The sequence below is a fragment of the Etheostoma cragini genome, chromosome 16 (genome assembly GCF_013103735.1).
Source record: "Etheostoma cragini isolate CJK2018 chromosome 16, CSU_Ecrag_1.0, whole genome shotgun sequence".
Lineage (NCBI taxonomy): Eukaryota > Metazoa > Chordata > Actinopteri > Perciformes > Percidae > Etheostoma > Etheostoma cragini.
Window position 1 is genome coordinate 19,531,592 of NC_048422.1, and position 14,795 is coordinate 19,546,386.

The 14,795-nt window shown below is 39.2% G+C and overlaps 1 protein-coding gene across 2 annotated transcripts in view; it reads left to right on the forward strand.

Annotated features, from left to right (window-relative positions):
• fibcd1 (fibrinogen C domain containing 1) overlaps positions 1-10,096 on the forward strand; it is a 106,966-nt gene extending 96,870 nt beyond the window's left edge. For both annotated transcript variants that reach the window (XM_034897247.1, XM_034897248.1), the window contains 2 exons: positions 4,333-4,512; positions 8,153-10,096. In XM_034897247.1, coding sequence (XP_034753138.1) covers positions 4,333-4,512; positions 8,153-8,418 — 446 coding nt within the window. In that variant the 3' untranslated portion in view covers positions 8,419-10,096. The remainder of the gene's footprint in view (positions 1-4,332; positions 4,513-8,152) is intronic.
• Positions 10,097-14,795: the final 4,699 nt, after the last annotated feature.

Here is a 14,795-nt window from a genome sequence, read left to right on the forward strand (position 1 = left end):
TTGGAAAATGGCTGCAATGAAACAAAGAGTGAAAAATTTAAAGGGGTCTGAATACTTTCCGTACCCACTGTATATGTACAGGCAGCAGAAACACATACAAACAGCACACGCAACTTATTTTCACACAGATACAGAGAAACAACTATTTCTGCAATAGACAATTTTTTGGGTTGGAACCCTTTTGAGAAAAAGGATCAATCCACACAAACCCAGAAGTGATTTGCCCACTTCAAAAGAAAGACCTTGTACTGTATTTTTGTCTTTCAGAACATGTAATGTAAATAACACTTATTATTATTTTTTTTCTGAAAGTTAAAAACAAGGTATAAGGTTCAATCAAAACAAACAGCAATTAAAATGAATTTATATGCCATAGTATGGCCAAGATATAAAACCAGTCAGAACAGAAGGATAACGAAGGCATACCCTAATTGCCCATCTAAAGCGTGCAGGAGGACAAGCATTTTTTGGAGTCTAAGGTTCCCATAAGTGGAAAATCAGAAGGGATCCTCTCCCCAACGGAGCAATCAGTATGTTAATACTGAAGCAAAACACCTCAAAATTCTCCCTTGTATCTGAACCCATTTAAATTAACTTAACAATAGCATTTAATTAACAGGGAGTTACACCTGAGCATTTAGATTTTAACCAAAGAAGTCTCTGTTGTTATTTCTCTTGTCTTCCACTTTAATTATTCTGAATTAGAGTCTCGCTGAGATTCTCTGGGGCTTTAATTAAGGACTGAATTAAAGTTATGTAAATACACTTGGAAGCCTTGGAGTCTTTAAATAGAGTTGTGTTGCATCTGGTGTTTCATTTTATTTAACTTTTCTGAAAGAGAAAACATCCTAATTCTTTCTTTTGAAGTTCACACAAATCACTCCAGCATACTTTTCCCTTAGGTGTTTGTGTGGATGGATACTTTTTCCCAAAGGGCTACGACACGAAAACTCTTTCAGCAAATTTCAGCCATTTATAGTTTCTCTGAATGCGTGTGAAAACATGTTGCATTTTCTGTCTGTCTGCGTCCGTCCGTCTCTCAAGTTTTCTTTTTCAATTTCAGTTTGTTTTATTGGCATGACAAAATCAATACATCTGTGTGGCCAAAACATTATATATATATATATATATATATATATATATATATATATATATATATATATATATATATATATATATATATATATATATAAATGTATGGAGTAAATACATTGAAAAATAATAATACAAGTTAACAGGATAATTATATCATTGCAGATAAACACATTCTGTGCATGTCCCTCAAAGGGTACGTTGAAACTCTCTCTCTTTCTCCGTCTCTCTCTCTCTCTCTCTCTTTCTCTCTGTCTGTCTGTCTGTCTGTCTGTCTCTCTGTCGTTGTCTCTCTCTCTCACACCTACTTGAGTATTTATTTTCTTGCATAAGAATTAACCTGAAACTGACATGCATTTAGTTACCTGCCTACGAATGTTTTAATGGCTGATTCTCCACCTCCAATTTTCAGATCCACTGTGAAAATGAAAAGAGCGAGATCAACCTCCCATTGGGCTAGATTAAATCCAAACTAAGTGCCTGTGCCCAGACTGCAAGCTTCTGTCTCTGAATAATAATGGGTTCTTTCAGCTATGTTTGTCATCAAATTAGCCCTCTACTTCAGACGAGGCGCTCTCAGAGTGCAATGCTCGACAGCGACGGAATTCAAATTAGACAGTCAGTTTGAGGCTTGTAAGCTTTAATAAGGAGAATGAGTTTCATTTGTGAAGGTGATGATTGCAGTAGGAGGTAAAAAGACGGTATTGCGGGTTTATAATAACACCTTCCTTCCTGCGGTGCAGCTGCTTTTATGGTGAGTCAAGTTACAGGAGAGATAGTAAAAACAAACCTTTAACCAGCTATTGCAGCCTATAGCGTCCTCTACATGCACTAAATCCCGCCTTCAGTCTTAACCATGAACCCTTTGAAGCTCCTCCATCAGTGCAAGCTTTTAAATGCTTCTTCTTTTTCTTTTCTTTTTGTCTTCCAAATAAACACCATATAGAGTGCATTTATAAGCATGGAGGAAGGCTGTTTAACAGTCTTGAGGCTTAGTTCACTTTTGTTTGTCTTCCTGCCTTGAGTTTGTGTTCAAGGGACCCAGGTTGAGTTCCTCCTGCTCCTCTCCGCCTGACACACTGTTCCTCTTGTGCCTTTGATCAACTCAGGAGAGGAAAACTTGCCCTGGGACGCACCATCACTCCAACACAGCAGGGGAAACATAGAGCAGGAGGGGGCCAAGGAAGAAGGGATGGAAACCCTTTTTTTCCTTCTGTCACATTCTGTCTCCTCTCTAAAGGATTGAGCAACAATTGATTAAAAGATCGGTTTGGGGCATTTGATGTAGCGATGGAAAGTTTGAATCTGATATAGCCGAAGCAGGCGGATGTGAACTGCATGTGTCTTTAATTTAATAAAATTATCTTTAACTTCCATGGACTATGCTTTAAGTCATTCCTTTACTTTTAGCATATAGACCCACAATCTAGGCTTTAAAATAACCATACTTTTACTGAGATGACAAAAAAATCCTTTTAAGATGGTGCCAATGTAATGTCTCAAATAGGCAAATAAGTGTAAGGATGTTTCTGCCTGTCATGGCTAATTATGAGCATTAATGAGCTGGGACCTGACACCTATGTGCAAAATCAGAAGTTAATGAGGATTTGAATAGCACCTCTTTTTTTATAAGGCAAATTAGTTTGACATTAAAAACCAGGGAAATCTTTAGCAAAATTATACACAACTACACATTTTATTACGTTTCCTACCACACATTACACCTTGTTATTGATAGTTTTGCATTGCCAGAATGTTCCACAGCGATGTGGACGAGGGTCTGGCCAAAGCACACAGCAATCTGGGATGTCCCGGATAGTTTTTCATTTAAATGAATGATAAGCAGTTGGTTCAAAAAATCCTGGAAAGTCTGTGAAGCCCTGTTGGTCCATGATACTCGATCAGCCTGTCTAGTTCAATAAATACTTCCATTTCATGAAGAAATAGTCCCAAAAAAAACATTATTTTACTTTATTCTTTCTTTGTTATTTAAAAAAACACACAGCATTCTAAATATATATATATTTTTTTTTTTTACTATTGCCACTCTTGTCGTACATGGCCTGGTTCAATTTTACAGTATCTCCTTTATCCAGGACACTCTACCTTGTCATGGAGAGTTCAAAGCAATTACAGACAAATTGACAATTCTTTACAGTCAGGCTAGGCAGTGGAAGAGCTCCAGCCCAGTAGTACTGAGGCTGAGGTGGGCGACAGAGTTTTTCAGAATGAGGTTATTCCTGCGAGGTTCAGATGAAAGAATAAGAATTCAGAATTAAGAATATGCTAAACGTGATGCAGATCTTCTAATACAAAGACACAGAGAGCCACATGCCTGCGGTAGGCGACTTACAAATGTGTGTGTGTGTGTGTGTGTGTGTGTGTGTGTGTGTGTGTGTGTGTGTGTGTGTGTGTGTGTGTGTGTGTGTGTGTGTGTGGGGGGTGTGTAAGATATATTGACTCAATATCCTTATCACATAGCCCAATATTATATCTATGGGGCAAGATATATTGATACAATATTGTTATCACAATATATCGAAAGTGTCGCAATAAGTGATAAGTAATATTTTGTTTATTTTCTGGAGCGCTGCGTCCTGTCCACTGGCTGTGGGGCTTAGTTGCGTTTGATTTACTGTACTGTAGACATGGTCAGTATTTGTTGGTTTATGTTGTACCAGTTCAATTAACAGTAAGTTGAAATAAACATTGTGTTGTAAGAAAACTTGTTTGATCTGTTTATTTTGATGCGCTTTTCCGTAACTTTTGTAGTTTTACATATGATTAAAAATATCTAAATTAATATTGAAATCGCAGTATTCATAATCAATATCGCAATATCACATTCTGTCAATATTATGCAACCGCGTGTGTGTGTGTGTGTGGGGGGGGGGGGGGTCTGCAACTGCATGTCAGTGTGAAGAAATGTATGTTATTACTTCATTTAAAATCCCATACTTATTTTTAGCATACACAGCCGTCCCCATGGCAGACTTCTCTTTGAGCAGCAGACACTCTGCGCACTTTTGAAAAGAAAAAAACCTCTAATCTTGTTTTGGAAAGAAACCCTACACATGCAGCGGAGGACTCTAAATGGGCCAAAAACCATGTTACATCTTATTTCCAGAAAAGGTCCGGCGTTGAGAGGCTGCTTAAATAGCTTTAAATTGTTTGCTGAGAACAACGGTAGTACTTTGTAATGGATTGTTTTGGTCTGTGTCTCGCTCTTTTTCCCTGCAGGGCTGAAGCAGATCCATGCCCTGTCCATCCAGGCGAACTATGAGCTACGTATCGACTTGGAGGACTTTGAAAATAGCACCGCTTATGCCCAGTATGGAACCTTTGGAGTGGGCCTCTTCTCAGTAGACCCTGATGATGATGGATATCCTTTGACTGTGGGAGACTATTCTGGCAATGCAGGTATGTATGCTCAGGGAACTAGTTAGACTTTGCTTGCAAGATTTCCCTGCTTGCACTCTGATTAGTGTACAGTATTTTTGTATGTTCTGTGAACACAGACGTCACAGCAGTGGGTGAAACCACTGCATGCTGCCGCAATATGAAATAATAGAATGATATTTTTACAGTGCAGTAGGTGCAAACACTCGTTAAACCATGCAGACAGTTGCACAGGTAGAGAGGGACTGCTGGTGTCCCTGCTCCCTGACCATCAGATCCAAGCCAGCTACCTGTCACCTTGATTAAATTACTGCCAATTAATTGCACTGCTTGACCTGCAGCGTAAACAAAATCCCGCCGTTGAAATTAAGAAGCAATTCAAAGAACCTTTGGGGGAGCGCTGCTCCATGAACTCAGAGAGAATGGGGACAGATATGAGAGATGGAACAGGAGGCGGGAGGGAGGGAGAGCTGGAAGGAACTGGGATGGAGGCACGAATGGGACAGGTGCAAAAGAAGAAGTGAGTCCCAGAATAGAGGTGATTAAAAATGAGAATAGAGTTATCTAAGGGACAGAGGAGGCGGAGGTGCGTGCCTGCGTGCGTGCCTGGGTGCGTGCCTGCGTGATGCCACTGCCTTTCCCCCCGGCCTGACCTTGCCTCTATCTGTTGGACATTTGAACCTAGTCAAATTACGGTACTGAAACTCTCTGAGGATGCTCACGCTCTTACCTCAGCCTCCCTCTAGGCAGTTCTACTGTTATTATTAGTACAGTGGTGTAGTATTTTGGATCCGCTCTGGCGGCTTTTCCAACTCTTTTCCAACTCACTGTCTTTTCTCCCAATGTCCAAGCAACACACAACATGAATATTAGACATGCCTGTCAGATTATTTTTCCGGCTGACTAGTTACCATGGTAATGCCAAATGGAGAGCAAAGTAGGACAGAGTGAGAGGGTAAGGAGCTGGGCGGCCACATCCTGAGCAATTAAGGGCTGTTTGATGCCCTAAAGAGCTGTTAGCCATCACCTGACGGCTGCTGAGCAGTCTTTCATTCTGCTCTCAGCTTTATCCTTCTATCCACTTCTGGTCACAGTGTGAAGCCTTTGGAAAGGGAGGAAAGGACAGTGAGTGCAGGGGAGATATGGGGAATTTATTTATTAGAAGCTGTTTGAACATCCATTTGCTAAAAACTTCAGCTCTATCTGCAAGAACATTGCTTTCATCTTACTTACTCTTAGAGCAATAGCTTGCAATGCAGTTTTCAATATATAGAATTTGCCAGTGAAAAAATCTTTTATACAGTGAGGAGATATTTTCAGCTTGGGAAATTTGATTGTGCCGGTCAGACAAACAATGCAGACCGTGATTAAGGGCACTTAGGTGATTTGACTGGCCGGTGCCACATCCCTGCAGTGATCTTGCAACATTATCATATTCACAATCACAGGTTCCAGGAAAGAAAGCTGAGTCTCATTGACTTGTTGATTATGTACGCTTTTTTAAGATTAAAGTACCAAATATAAAAATACCTATAAGATTAACATTGATGTAACAAGAAAGAATGAAATCAGCATATATGATGAAGTCTATTTAACTATGTTTCTCATCTCTTATAACCTTTCTGTCCTAGCATAACTCTCGCCAAAATGCAATCTAGGGTGTTTTTCCTAATGTACCCAAGTCAAATTTTCATATTAAACGCATAATTAGGACGGAAACACCACTTTTAAAATGTACTGTATTTTAGTTTTTCAAATGGCCTTTTGCATGGGAGTGCAAGGGGCACTACTATGATAGCATCAAAATCACTATTTTAAAAAAACAAGGAAGGCTCGACACAACATGAAAAAAAGCAAGACAAAAGGTCACTGCAGAACATTTGATGAATCGGCTACAAAGCCGTCTGACCTCCTTCTTAAGATAGAGATACCTGTACTTTGAAGAACTGTGAAGCTTTGTTTTTTTAAATCTAGCATCTCCCTCTGTATTTAGAAATGATTAATTGAAAGATCTTATGCTATTGTTAAGTCCATCACTTGTGGATATGTCCTAATTACTGGTTTCTGGTATCAGATTCAAGAATATGTTGGTGAAAGACACAAAGGATTCTATGGAGATGATGTTGAATTCAATTCCAATGAAGTTGGGACGTTGTGTAAAACAGCGTACAATAAGAAATACAATGATTTGCAAATCCTTCTCAACCTTTATTCAATTGTATACAGTACAAAGTTCAGATAACCAATGTTCAAACTTTTAATTTCTTTTTAATTTTTTTAAATAGTCTCATTTTGAATATATGCTTGCAACACCTTCCAAAAAAGCTGAGATAGGGGCATGTTTACTACTGTTTTACTTTACCTTGTTGATGCTTTGTAGGTGGATTTCGTTCCCATTCTTGCTTGATGTACTACTTCAGTCCGGGGGTCTCGGGGGTCTCCATTGTCAAATTTTGTGCTTCATAATGCACCACACATTTTCAATGAGAGATACATCTGGACTGCAGGCAGATCTTCTGTGGGTGTAGGCTTTCTCAAATCCTTCGGTCTCTTCATGTAATCCCAGACACACTCGATAAAGTTGACATCAGGACTCTGTGGGGGCCATGCCATCACTTCCAGGACTTCTTGTTCTTTACATTGAAGATAATTCTTTATGAACTTGGCTGTATGTTTGGGGTTGTTATGCTAATAAATTTGGGGCCAATCATACGCCTCCCTGATGGTATTGCATGATAGATAAGTATCTGCCTGTGATTCTCAGCATTAAGGACAACATTAATCCTGACCAAATCTCCAACTCCATTTCTAGAAATGCGGCCCCAATCTTGCAAAGAACATCCACCAAGCTTCACTGTTGCCTGCAGACGCTCATTAGTGTAGCGCTCTCCTGCCCTTCGGCGGACCAACTGCCTTCTGCTGCAGCCAGATATTTCAAATTTTCAGTCATCATTTTGCAGCACCTGCTGCCATTTGTCTGCACCCCCGTTCCTATGTTTTCGTGCATAGTCTTGTCAAACCTTTTTTTCCATGTCAGAGGTATGGCTTTTTGGCTGCAACTCATCCACATAGACCACTTCTGGCCGGACTGCTCCAGACAGTAGATGGGTGTACTTGGGTCCCACTGGTTTCTGCCAGTTCTGAGCTGGGAAATAAGCTTGATGCGTTTTTCCTTGGCCGACCACTGCGTCTACAATCCTCAGCGTTGCCCGATTATTATTATAATTTTTTTTTTTACAAATGTGCCTATTTAGAATTGATGCTGGTTTGAAGGCAAAGGGCAGAAACACCAAATGTTGATGTGATTTAGATTTTTCTTTTGTTCGCTCGCATTGCATATTGTAAATTGACAAAAATAAACAATATATTTTGACATATACAACATTTTCACACCTGCCTAAGACTTTTTCTCAGTTCTGTGTATATATGCACACTGTATATGTAGTGTCTTGCCTTATTTACTCAATTATTGTTTGTAGACCGAAATACATTTTGAATTTTAATACAAAGACTCAGAGGAGATGCAGTAGCTGTTGCTAAAAGCTGCAATTGTTAATGAAAGCTTGTTTTTATTCATTTTGAATAAACCTACATATTCTTCCTACTTTTAACATATGTACTGACACATTTAAATTGTGTTATACATTTGTTCCCGCCCTAGGTGACTCTCTGCTGAAGCACAATGGGATGAAGTTCACTACCAAAGACCGAGATAACGACCACTCAGAGAACAACTGCGCCTCCTTCTACCACGGTGCTTGGTGGTACCGCAACTGCCACACCTCCAACCTTAACGGCCAGTACCTGCGCGGCCAGCACACCTCCTACGCCGATGGCATCGAGTGGTCCTCCTGGACGGGCTGGCAGTACTCTCTCAAGTTCTCCGAGATGAAGATACGACCTACCCGCGATTCAGAGAATAAATAAGCTAGAGAAGAAGAAGGAGAAAGTAGAAAAAAAGAAGACTTTTTTTAAAACCACAATTTCTGACAGCTAGGCAGAGTTACTTGTCCTGATATAGTTTATTCACTAATACATACCTCCTTTGAGTTTATAAGACTCTGCTGTTTGCCCATTGTCCCTTTTTTCAGAAAAAAATAATAATAATGCAACCATCTTTTTCTTTTTTTGTTTATCATTCACTTCACAAAAACAGCAAACCACAGCTTCAAACCCACAGTCTACTGCGCTAGCTTTATTCAGTCTGACATGGTGGCCTGCTGGACCACACACCAGTAATTCACTCCTGACATGTAACTCTGACCTCACTTCTGTGCTGACATGGCACTTTGATTGTGGTTCAGTCTCACTGCCCCTTGCTGTTTAATAGATGAATAGATAGGGTTTCTCCAAATATAGTAGAAACAGGCAAACCTTAAAAAAATAAGGAAAGGAGATATACATTTTCTGCAAAGGAAGTCCACAGCGCAGTGGTACACAACGTCACATTTACATCCTTGATCTGTGTGAATGAGACCCAGCAGGGTTGTGGCAAAAAGTGCGGGGCCGCAGATAATAAGAGGGAGACAGAGACGGAGAGAGTGAGGAAACAATTTGACAAGAGTTAATTTAGTCGAAGGAAAGGGGGGCGGAGTGAATCAAAGGGGAAGTGAGGAAGTGGAAGAAGAGGTGTAAAAAGTATGATAAAGAAAAATGAGAAAAAGAACAAGACAACGGAGGATTTCATTCATCTGACTTGGGCCATTAGGGAGCATATTGGGCACTTTGTCTGATCTGCCTGCCAGCTGAGTACTGGCCAACTGATGCAGCACTCACAGATGGTAACCCAGCACTTTGTGTGTTTGTGTGCGTGTGTTTGCGTGTATGTGTGTGTGTGTGTGTCTACAACAGAGAGAGACAGACAGACAGAGTTCTCTAACATTATCAATTTCCTGTCATGAGTTCACTAGAGCATCTCAACTGACTACAATGTTTAGCACAGATGGACTAAATATGATGCATGGCTAGCATAGCTTCACACTCTCCATTTATGTAGTTAACATGAAACAACAAAGCCTGTAATGTATGTTGATGTAATGGGAAGGAAAAGACGTTGACAACTATTGGAGGAGACCATTGGGATCACAGGATGAAAAAGGAGCAAAAGACTGCCTCATACCTTCATCAGCCAATATTTTATCTTGGACCTGTTGAGGAAATATGACATGTTTTTGCCCCCATTCCCAACTATTTGGTTTCTCCTCTGTTTTGTATTATTTGGCCTTTTCTGGTTATTGATTATAGGATTTATTTGTGTGACACTGTTTCTCTTGTTATGCAAAGGATGAGAAAGTTGCTATAAATTAAGATTTGATGCTTTCAACTGCTGTCTTCTGAGTATTACGGCAAAAAAAAAAAAACACAACACAAAGGCAGGAAATAGTGCAATCCTCATTTTCCATCTCTTTTTTTTTAAGTCAGTGAATTGACTTTTTTCACTTTATCAAGTTTATTTGGATGTACTAAAAGCTTTAAAAAAATATCTGTAGAAATTTTATTGTACAGTGCGTGTATGACTTTTAGAGCATGTGAAGCTGTTTTCTTATTATGCTACAACACAAAGAATACTCAAGCACATGGACTCTTCAAAATCCACTGAAAAAAATAAGTAAATGAAGTGAATCAAGAAGGTTTTTAAAGAACTTCTTCCCTTCCTCTACCTAAACAACAAGCGGGAGGGCCCGTGCTGCTCTGAAGGTTGGATGTGAGTGAAGAGGACTGAGATTATCTCTAAAGCACATGCCCGTTCAGATCTGCAGCACAAATATAAATCTTTTACGGAAGCACAACGAGAGAGATTTTAAACCTCTAGGCGCATTAGCTGCCTTGCTGGACATATGTGATCTTTCTGACATCTTGGCTTTGGAAAATCCTGTGGCAGACAGGAGACAGTTTTGAATGTGTGCTGAAGGGTGTTGACCTAGCTGACAGTTTGTTAATGTGTGTAGCACTGAAAACATCTGTGAATTTGTCATCACTGGTGCTAGGAAGGATCTCCCACTGCTGCGTGCGTCTCTGCAGCACCTCGGCTGCGCACATACAGCTACTCATCATGTCTCGTGGACTGCTGTCACCTCTTCTTCAACATAAAAGCACAGACACATTCTACAAATGCTTGCTGATGTTATTATGGAACAGAGTATGAGGTTTGATCATTTCAGAGGAAATCAATATTGTAATGTATAAGGTCACTCAAGAAGAAGGAACTTGACTCCATGTGAAAATGTTTGTGTCTCTGTCTGAGAGAGAGAGAGAGCCTGTGTGTGTGTGTGTGTGTGTGTGTGTGTGTGTGTGTGTGTGTGTGTGTGTGTGTGTGTGTGTGTGTGTGTGTGTGTGTGTGTGTGTGTGTGTGTGTGTGTGTGTGTGTGTGTGTGCACGTACATAGGTGCGTCTGCACATGTGTGTTTGCACGCACATGGGTGCGTCTGCACATGTGTGCGTCTACAGTGTCTCTGCGTGAACACATATATGCACATGCTTTGGTTTGTACATGCCCATGTGCATGAGCCAGACGACGGGAGGCTGAGTGCGTCTCTCTGTGGAATTTTGCAGTAATGTGATGCTTATGTACAACTTGCCTCCCCTGCCATTTGTGTTGATAAGAAAGAGATTTACATAAATATAATGAACTATTACTCATTGTGATCGTGAACCCATGAGTGGACACCACCTCTGGTACTGTGTTGAACTGCGCTCGTACCCTAAAACCCAGAGAACCCCCTCCCAAAACCTTTATTCACCTCCACACGCCATGTTGTGCTCACTGTATATGTTGATGCTACCCCTTGTTATTTAAATGTAAAGTATTATTTGCCATGCCCCTTTCTCTGTTCATTTTTAGTGAATGCTTTTTATAGCTCTCTCTCTGTTGCAACTTGCAAAGTCGCCAACTGAAGAGCTGATAAAAGAGTGAAATCAGAGTTTCTAATCATTCCCAGTTATCCCGCTCATTACGGTGCATCAGCACTCCCTGATCGATCCCCCAGGTCCCCAAATCTTTCTTACTGTGTACCTCCTTAATTGCCTTAGCCTTTGCAGCCAATTCCCCCTCACTCCATAGCTTCTAAACTCTCTTCCTCCCCTCCTTTACAGCTCCCGTCTCCCTGCCTCTCTGTATTGCCCTGCTTTTTGCTCCATTTTCCTCTCCTCTCCCCTTAGTCCTCCCATTCCTTTCAGTCCCCGCGCAGAACTAACTGTTTTCTTTTTCTTTTCTTTTTTGGTGAAGTACTATAGATTGTTTTGCTGAATCTTGATACTGTGTTTTAATGTTCTTGTCAACATTTAATAAACATTCACATTTTATAAATGGGGAACAACCTAAAGTGTGTGGGGTTTTCTCAGTGCATCCGTGCATGCTTATAACAGAGTTATTAGTATTTATGTGTGTTTGTTTGTTTGTTAATCTGATTTAAGAAAACTCAGTTAATGCTTTGGAACATCAACCAGTATAAAGTGACTATAGAACATGCAGCTTGGTGTAAAGGCAGCCTCTGCAGACCCGGAAGGTCTTAAGAGCACTGCAAAGAGTTTTTTTCTGTTCTTTTCTTAATCTGCAAAGTTTTTAAGATGGCATCTCAAAGTTCTCCAATGCAATACAGGAGAATTGAATTGTGTTTGTGGAGCACAAAGATCATTTTTTTAAATTGGTCTTTTTCAAAGACATGAACTCAGCAGCAACATGTCTTTCTATAAGCAATGTCCCAGTTACTCTAGATCTTCCACAGAACTGTAAAAAGGTTTTCACTTGTTTAGCCCAAAAAATGAATCCCAATTAAAACTAAAAGTGACATATTTTGCATTATCTATCCTAGATGCTGTTATCTCAAAGAACAAGATTACAGCACTATTGCACACCTGGGAAGTAGAACTATCAGTGGAAATTAATTAGTTTTTTATAAGCTTTCTCTTAAATTATGTACTTTCTGAATTTCCACAGATAAGTGCTGCTGATGTGTTGCGACAAGTGGAGTTTCTTTGGTCCTGCTTTTTTTCTCAGGGTAAGTTGTATTTTTATGTAAAAAGTAACCCATGCATATTCAATGTCTGGGTAAAAGCAGTTCTAAGGGGATACATTTTAAAATGGGGTCATTGGTAGGAGAAACATGCTTAAAATATGAAAGCAGAGAACAGCCTACTTACTAAAGCTGCAGTTTTTATAATTTGATTATTGTTCTATCCAAGTAAGCTGTCGATGAAATGAATGGCTGCACCAGTTCCATGATGGCCAACCTTTAACGTGGTTTGACCACAGTGGACTTTGATAACACATCCTGGATATGAATAACCTGTTTCAGAGCAGATCAAGATCAAAGGGTCAGATCTAATGTGTACCTGTAAACACTACAATAACATACATTATGTTGTGAGTTTTTATGGCAAACATATTAGCAAATAATTGCCTTATTACACATAAGCAGACATGTAATGACATTGCATTCATCTGAAATTGTGTTTCTCTTTTTGTTCCTCATTACAACCAAACCCTCTCCCATTAAACACAATTTGATAATTGTTAATGGCAACAATAAAAATAATTACAATATAAAAACTAATGGGATTAATGCATCTTAAATCTAACAGACATCTAAGAGGTAATAAACATTTTAATTCTTTTCTCTGCTCATGCTGGGTCAAAACAAGGTTCCTAACAAATAGCAGGTAGTTACTTGAACATGTCATTATTGGATATAATGGTAGATTAAATTAATTGTTGAATAATAATTTCCCGGTTATTTTTTATGTGAAGAATTCCCAGCAGTGATTGCTTAATGTAGCAAGCTGCATTCATACCCCATCACTGCAGCCCTGTAGGGAGCATGATGTGTACAACATTATGAACTCAATAAGGTGCCACATTATTGTATAATGAATAGTACATCTACTGTGCCATGGAGCCAGAAATGCTCAGTATTCTTTTTTCATGAACCAAGCTTTTAAGTTTCAGAAACATGAACAGCATAACTTGAACAAGCGGGACAATACAAATTGGGAAAAATGATGAAAATGCTGGGTATGTATGAAATGCTATAATTATTCCACAGCTTTTTAGCCTTCAAGACTCGCTCAACATGTCCTCCAAACCATATGACAATACAGGTTGTTTATTCATTCAGTGTAGTACAACCCACAGAAGTGTGTTCTGTCCTTGTATCTAAACAAGAGAATTTAACAGTTTGAACAAAACGGTTGCAGGTTTAAGCACGTCTTTAAAAATTGTCACAGTTTAGTTATGTTTAGGAACAGAAACTACTTGGTTATATTAAGGTGCCATGCCCACACTGCTTGCTTAAGTTTAGAAAAACAATATGTTTTGTGTAAAAATAACATGGCGCTTAACTTACTGTCTTGACATTACTCCGGGTTTTTTTCGTTTAAAGGAACTTGTCGTTTCCTTTTATTTTCCAACGTGACACAAACTCCGATCTCCTGGATCAGAATCCTGTGTGTGTTTGACCCGTCCGTCCTTATGTGGAACTTAGCGCTTTTAGACTTTGTCCCATTATTTATCTCCCATTATATTTACTACGGCCACTTGAGGGCAACAGATGTAAAGACGAGTCGTAATTGTTGCTTGAACAAACGGTAGTACCTTACTTGACAGCATCAACGTAATCGTGACATGACACTGTTATAACTATGTCTTAAACATATAAACCTTATAAACAAGTCTCAACATTGGCTTTAATCAAAGGGACGATACCAGAAGTTGTCTTGGTCATGAGAAGTTGACATTGAATTTGTCTTGATTATGACAATACATTTGTTTGGGATGTCTTTGTATTGACAAGTTGACATAACATTTCTTTTAAACAAATTGACATTAAACAGGATGACATTACCAGAGGATGTCTTTGTCATGACAACTCGACATAAACAGAAAATCCATCTCTTTTTGTATTCATGACATGTTGACATAATGATTATTATAATTAGATGTGCAAGGTTAGAGACCTGATCTAATGTCAAGTTGTCATCACCTGGTAATGTCAATTTGATTAATGTCAAGTCAAAAATCAAGACAACCCAAACAATGGCAACTTGTTATGACAAAAACTGAATGACACTTATCAGAAGTTATAAACGTCTACGTTAGTGTCATGTCATAGTTATGACAGTGTCATGTGACGGTTATGTCAATACTGTCATAGTGTTACGAACAAACAACTTTTTCAGAGGATAGTCTCGTTTAGCTTGACGGATTTTATTGTTTCTTTGCCTATGTTTACTTTTTTTATCATTTTGTTGTACACTTAGATTTTTAGTCTTGAAACATATTATATCAACATGGATGAGCAGTTCAATCT